Raw genomic sequence first — 7,549 nt, 5'->3', positions numbered from 1 at the left:
TATAACTCGTAAAATGTCTCTATTACTGCAATTGAACATAGTAGTTTCTTTTAAACGGTGCCGTTTCAGATTGACTTCATGTTCAAAATCATTCTGCAGAGTTGGGTCTTTACTCTCGAGGCATGCTTGGTGTTTCATTCACTGCAACATGTGTTCATGGCCCCGTCACCTTTCACTTATGGGACAGCAGATGCATGTGCGGCAGCCTGGTGTACGGTTGCACGCTAAATAAATAAAAAAGACAGCGTTACGTACCATTTACAGGAAAACTTGTTTAAATTTGAACCTAAAAGATGAAAGCTAAAATCCACTTTGACCTGCAGGTTGCTGTGAGTGAAGGACACTCATTCACCCCTTGTCAATGTTTTGTAATCCTTTTACAAATATGTAATCTTACAAAGTCCTCCGTGCAGAATCGATAATCAGTAAATGCAGCTCTGTGGTAAACCACAAGTGCAACTTTAAGCCCTTAGTTCTGCATCACCTCTCTGTCTTAGTTGATCTTTTTTTTTTTTTTTCCATTTGCAGTAGTTTGTGATCTTTATGGAAAGCAGCAGCAGCTGATAACACACCTCAAAGTCTGGTCTGTTCCCACACACACAGCGATTATCTGTTCAGCGTTCCCAAATGTTCAGACAGTTTGAGCAAACATGGAGGGGGAAAAAAGAAAGAAAACACCCTTCTGTCCAACACTTTCTATGGCGTTCTTAAACGGTCCACAAGCTGAGTTTCTGAAGCGTCCACCCGGCCAGATGTTGGGGTTGTTTCTGATGTAACCTGTTTATTGCGTTGCTTCAGCAGGATGACAAAGAGCCATGAATAGGGTGGCTGGTGAGGTATTATCCCCCTCTGCTGCACTCAGACTCACACAAGCCGAAAACACAAAGCATCTTCTGTTTGAAATAATAACGTGTGAGACAAATATGTTATTAATATATCAATAAAGTTGTAACAGATAGCTAATTAGTTTTTTTGGGAGAAAAAAAAACAATACAAGGATCCTCTTTTGTCAAAGAAAAAAACCTGAAATCCCAGTTTAATCACTATCTGAGTGTGTGATTTCTCTGTTATTCTGGAAATGATGGCTTTTGTTTAAGTCGCGTAACTTTGTCAACAGATAAGATTTGTGACCAGATCAGTGATGCAGTCCTGGATGCACATCTGAGGCAGGACCCGGATGCTAAAGTGGCCTGCGGTAAGTCGGCGAAAATTCACGACGACTTCATGTTCTGTTTGTAAAAACTGAGATGCCAAGAAATATCCAGTGAAGATACTATGCCATTGAAAATAAAACTCCCACACCACCTTCATTTACATTTAACACAGCTGCACAGCAATATTATTGACTGGGCACTACGGGATTTGTTTAGGACAAGACAAAAAATTCAGCAGTACAAGCAGTGTTGCTTTCACAAGCCACGTAAATTGCGCAAGTGCAGCACTGCTGCATATAAAATTTAACTACAACTCAAAAATGGCGCCAATTGCCAATTATTAACGTTGGATAATTATAAGCAACACAGTGGAAATGCTTTACTTGCCTTTCCATGTTGGATTCTTGGCCTGGTTTTTGGTTATTTCAGTTTCTGATCACTTGTGAGTCCTCATAGAGCAGTGAAATGCCATTTCCAGATGATGTGTTGCTCATTTAATAAGACATAGCAGAAAAGTGATGTACCAGGTCACTATGCAGCACAACACTGTGAATTTCACCGTATTATTAATTCTGGTTTACATGCACCACTCTGAATGGGAATGCATCAAAAGCGACACATTTCAGAAACCTGACAGGACTTGATCCTTCCAAGCGAACTCCACCATTTCATCGTTTTTAGACCCACATGACATGTTTTTTCCCAATACCCCATCATGCATAGTTAGCTTGGAAATGGTTAGACAGCGGCTTTAGTAATGTTGACAAAGAATACAATGTCAGTTTAACTAACCTTTGTACATACAAATTTAGACCAGATCTCAATTCTGGCTTCTTTTTTTCTTTTTAGATGGCTTAAAGTTCGTCACAGTTTTATTTATTTTTGATTTCTGTCCCAACAACTTTGACAAAGAGAGGTGTCATAAAGGCAACAAACTAAGCTCGGGAGCAGCCACCCCAAAGCCTCCAGATACTGTAGCACCACACAGACATCCTGAAATATCTTCCTGATCCTAATGAATCCACTGTGATTGACAGAAACTGTGTGTAAGACCGGCATGGTGCTTCTCTGTGGAGAGATCACATCTCGGGCCAACGTGGACTATCAGAAGGTGGTGCGGGACGCTATCAAGCACATTGGGTACGACAACTCTGAAAAAGGTGAGGCACGTGACACAGAGAGCAACAGGGCAGAGGACTCGTGTTGTTATTGTCTTTAACCGTGAGTTACATTGTTTCCATCCACAGGTTTTGACTACAAGACATGTAACGTGCTGGTGGCTCTGGAGCAACAGAGTCCAGACATCGCTCAGGGCGTCCACATTGACAGACGAGAAGAGGACATCGGAGCAGGAGACCAGGTGGGCAAGACTTCACTTTGGTGCGTTGTCAAAGATATGATCTGAAACAATGTCATTAGGGTTTATCAAACCGACTAACTGGGTCAAGGTTGCTTAGGCTAAAATCAGCCTGAACATATGAGTAGCAAAATGTGCAATGTTTAAAAGTATTTTCACATGTAAGCCATAAAAAAAACCTCATCCACTGTTCAGACAGTCTACTGCATGGCAGAAGTGCAGATTTTAAACATTAAAATCAGTCTCCTGTGATTTGACTGAAGAGCTTCAACTTTGAATTTGACATTGTGAGAAGCTTCTAGGTATAATGTCACATATTTTGCATTTCTTCTGACTCTCTCCGTCCCTTGCAGGGTCTGATGTTCGGCTACGCCACAGATGAAACAGAGGAGTGCATGCCTCTCACCATCGTCCTGGCTCATAAGCTGAACTCAAAGATGGCAGAACTGAGACGCAATGGCACAGTGCCCTGGCTGCGCCCTGACTCTAAAACACAGGTTGGATTTTCTGCTGAATTACTGCAAATTTTCTAAGTTCACTCTTGGAAAAAGCACGTTACTAGTCTTTCTCTTAAATTATTTCTTTCCTCGTCTCTGAAGATTATATAGGCATGTTCGCTCATATTTCATCCTTCTGAAATATGAATAAATGAGTAACTAATTGCTATAAAAAATTTACTTGAATATAGTAAGGCAATTTCTTCAAATTGAAAAAAAGGGAAAGTGAAAATAAGTAATTCAGTGTATGACATAATGCCTTAAGGCAACATTGTGTTAAAACAATCCCAGTTATTTGTTTGCATCTAAAAAAAATGACCTAAGACTCTACAAATGGAGAATTTGACACATTAAAAAGATTCAAATATCCTCTTCATGCTAATTATTTGACTTTGTGTTTGTCTCACAGGTGACGGTACATTATGACCAGAAGGATGGAGCTGTGGTGCCTAAGAGAGTCCACACCATCGTTATTTCTGTCCAGCACGACGACGGCATCTCTCTGGAGGAGCAGCAGAGGATCCTGAAGGAGAAGGTACTCACCCTTGTAGCCGCAGACAAACAAGTCCAGCGGATTCATTCATAAGTACGAATTCACTGGTGAAACGTCTCCCATCAGGTGATAAAAGCCGTGGTTCCAGCTAAATATCTGGACGACAAAACCGTGTACCACCTCCAGCCAAGTGGCCGCTTTGTCATCGGAGGACCGCAGGTTGGAACGAGAGATAGAGAGATAAAACAAAATGAACTGCTAGATTTCTTGTGTTCATGCTCTACTTTTGTTGGCCGTCAGGGAGATGCTGGTGTCACAGGCAGAAAGATTATTGTAGACACATATGGAGGCTGGGGAGCTCACGGCGGCGGGGCCTTCTCCGGCAAAGATTTCTCAAAAGTGGACCGCTCGGCTGCTTACGCCGCTCGCTGGGTGGCAAAATCTTTGGTCAAAGCAAAACTGTGCAGGAGAGTTCTGGTTCAGGTGAGCGCACAGTACCAGTTCAGTCGCTGCACATCACTGACAGCTTTGCTGATGAAAATGTGATTTTAATCTATATGTCTTTCTTCAGGTGTCATATGCTATTGGTGTGGCCCATCCTTTGTCCATCTCGTTGTTCACATACGGCTCCTCTCAGAAATCAGAGTCAGAACTTCTCAAGATTGTCAACAAGAACTTTGATCTGCGCCCCGGAGTTATAGTCAGGTAGTCTCACACGGCTTTTTATGTCTCACGGTGTTTCTGGAAGCTTTTTAAAGTTCTCAACCGAACATAAGCTAAAACACTCATCTTCAGGTCAGATCTCAAATAAAAATTCAAATCTGTGTCTGCATCTCTAATCGTTCCCTTCTTTTTGTTTTTTTTTTGTTTTTTGAGTTTCAACTAATCAATAAAAATTAATCCAATAATAAAATTATAAATAAAATAGCAATCTGCAAGAAAAAAAAGTAATGAAATGAGACCTACTAAGAAGTTTTTGTGCGTTTAAGACATGGCTGTTTTCACATGACACCACTGGGTGGCGCCAGCCGTCATCTTTTGGCTTAAGATGAATATTTTCCACATAGCTGCGGTCTGCAATCGGTTCCAGACCCACATGCGGCTCTTTAGATTTTCCACAGTGGCTCCTAATAAAACATTGTGGAAAAAGATGTTACACTGATGTTGCTTTAGATATAAAGGAAACAGTAAAGATTTGTGGTACTTTTATGTGTTTTATGCAATATCCGCATGCGTCTGTTTACTTTCCGATAGGGTTACTATGCTGAAAGAAAAAAATAAGAGCATTTATTTATGTGTCCAGAATTAATTTCCTTCCAATAAAACATCTGAAATTCTTAAGATGAGTTGCTACAAACAGATTACTCCTTGGATGTTTACTTCTACTTTGTACATGGTTGCCATGTCAGCTATTTCTTCCTCCTGTTTCTTGTTTTTTTTTCCAAAAATACAAAACACTTGGTCTTATTCTAGTCCACCTCAATCAATGTTACTGGTTTAATATTAATTTCAGTCAAATATCTGCTACTGTGTCTGAACTATGCTCAATTAATCCTAAGACTGCTAGCAACAAAACTTTGTTTACATTCAGCTTACTTATTATTGAAGACTTCAAATGTCATCCGTGTTTGGTCTGCTTGGCTTCATTTATATGAGATATGCACATTTCTTGACAATTCAGGTTTACATGCTTGGTTGTGGTTTCAGGTTTTTTTTTTTTTTTTGTTAGGTGGAAATGGGAGTTTTGTTGCGTCAGGCTGTGTTATCTTGCCTCCACAGGTTTGAGACCTCTGTGTAACTCATTTTAACCAACACCGCATTTTTTTCTGTATTGTGTTCAGAGATCTGCAGCTGAAGAGGCCGATATACCAGCAGACGGCCTCGTATGGCCACTTTGGACGACCAGAGTTTTCTTGGGAGGTGCCTAAGGAGCTCGTTTATTAAAAACTTCTTGTCTGGATCGGCCACCTTGAAGAGCGATCGAGATGCTTCTTTATGGACTGTAATGTCCGACTCATTCAGATGCATAATTAACCCAGTCAGACCAAAGAGTCCGTTTCCAGTGAAACGGGAGCTCCATTTCCACTTCCTTTGAACAGAACTGAAATTACCAGATGTATAACTTTCAGCTTTTTATTGTACATTAGTTGATCTTAACTTGCCTAAGGTCTGTACTAAAGCCAAACTTAGAAAAAATATGTTCAAGTTGCTTAAGGGTCTCAAGTGGTAGAAGGTTCTTTCATGAGAAGAGCTTTAATGAATCAGCGGTCCAAAGCAAATGATCAAGCCAGCCTCACAACAACAACAAAAACACTCTTAAGATCATTACTTCCATACAACTACCTGAGGAATATTGTTTTTAGAGGGCAGCACAAAGCAATGAAACAACCTCGACTTTTAATCCTAACCAGGTGCTTCTGACAAGTCAGAAAATGCAGTTTTCATCGTATTAACTCAGCAGAGAAAGATTCAAAATAATATTGCATCTTATATTTTTCAGAGTCTTTACTTTTTCCTCTACATGTCCTTGGCTGTCTAAACATTGCAGAAACATCAACATCGTTTCTACGTCAACAAAATCCACAAGATGGGATCATCTGTATCTTTGTGTTTTTTTTTGTTTTGTTTTTGTTTGTTTTTTTTCCATTTTTGCTGTTAGTGTCGCACAATTTAGGAAATTGTCAAACAACTGAACCTTGCTTTGCTTTGGGACTTTGTGACACACAAAACTGAAGCTAAATCGTTTAGTGGACCATCAATGTCTTAATTTATTTCCAAACTCACCCAATCTTCTGTGTTGCAGATGTAAAATTCCCTTCATTAATATGGACTTCTCTACGTGTTGCTTTTCTGAATGTGAGTTTGCTGCGTCATGAAATCTCTTTGCTGTCGAGCTCACTGAAACTCTCTGTCGTGGCATTAAATCTCCTGATTTAGAGAAAAATAGGGAGGGTTACTGAAAGATTTTCTAAAGGGCATTCAGACATTTTAATTTTGAGCTTTCTTTATTGTTTAATCCCTTTGAAGAGACCGCAGAGGTACTAAGTGTGAGTGCGTTCATCTGCAGCCAACAATGTGTATATAATAGAGGTTTTCCTCTATTTCGAGGTGCCAGTCATCTCTGCCATCTTTATAGGCAGAGAAAATGGACAATGTAAATAATAAACCAATAAAAGGAGAACAGATGTGAACAGCTGTCTGCAGCAATTTTATTTTGTAGAGGATGATGGAGAAAATTTTATTTTTCTATGCAATACTAATATAATGGAAGACGGCACAAATATTGCTACATCTATAGATCCATTTAAAATAAACATAAATGAAACATGTTCGCATCATACTTTCCTGTTTTTGAGTCGTTCAGAGTTTCTGTTCCCCTGAGGTAAAATATATAACATAGAACTGGTTTCTTTAGCCACTCGTAAAAAAAAAGGGGAAACACAAGAAAATATATGCAAATAAGTGTTGTTCTATAAGAACCAGAAAGGGGTTAATGGAGTCATGATGTCTCCATAGCAGTTCCTCTCAAGTCACTTGCTGCATATCTTGATTTAGTTTCCTTTTTCTAAATGAACTAAACAAGTTGGGATTTTTCAAAAAGATTCTGTCTGCTATGCTTCTTCTGATGAAAGTGTAATTTATTTTAAGATATTCTTACAGGCCTTTACCTGTGGTGCAAATAAACATGTCTGTCGCTGTAGATGGTGCCCGTTTGTCATTTATTGTAATTTAATAGAAGATGTTCATGATCTAAGGGCTTTGGTTGTTTCAACAACTATATTCATACATGGATGAAAACAAATGTATTCAACTTCGCTGATCAAAAATGTTCACCCAGCCCGTTTTGCAGCATTGCAGTTAAAGATTGATCTTAACCCACATATTCACACTTTGGACTTTTTAAAGTTTTTATTCATTAAGCATTACAATATACATACAATCTTGTCACTTTGCATCAAAAATAGAATTTGCAGCCTACCTCTTTGGTTACCGATATGATACATAAGGCACATGATGCACTTTTTTTTTTTTTGCCTTCAAGCAAATG

At 39.3% G+C, this 7,549-nt stretch overlaps 1 protein-coding gene across 1 annotated transcript; it reads left to right on the top strand.

Moving 5' to 3' along the window:
* Positions 1-84: 84 nt before the first annotated feature.
* Positions 85-6,830, top strand: mat1a (methionine adenosyltransferase 1A). The gene is made up of 9 exons (XM_007566211.2): positions 85-1,195; positions 2,192-2,314; positions 2,402-2,514; positions 2,865-3,008; positions 3,418-3,543; positions 3,628-3,720; positions 3,802-3,984; positions 4,073-4,206; positions 5,343-6,830. Exons 2-9 carry the CDS (start codon positions 2,212-2,214, stop codon positions 5,443-5,445), a joined length of 999 nt encoding a protein of 332 aa, XP_007566273.1. The 5' UTR covers positions 85-1,195; positions 2,192-2,211; the 3' UTR covers positions 5,446-6,830.
* The last annotated feature ends 719 nt before the right edge of the window (positions 6,831-7,549 follow it).

Source organism: Poecilia formosa, unplaced genomic scaffold, assembly GCF_000485575.1.
Source record: "Poecilia formosa unplaced genomic scaffold, Poecilia_formosa-5.1.2 Scaffold188, whole genome shotgun sequence".
NCBI lineage: Eukaryota > Metazoa > Chordata > Actinopteri > Cyprinodontiformes > Poeciliidae > Poecilia > Poecilia formosa.
The sequence above is the reverse complement of the archived record's forward strand: the minus strand, read 5'-3'. Positions and strand labels throughout refer to the sequence as shown.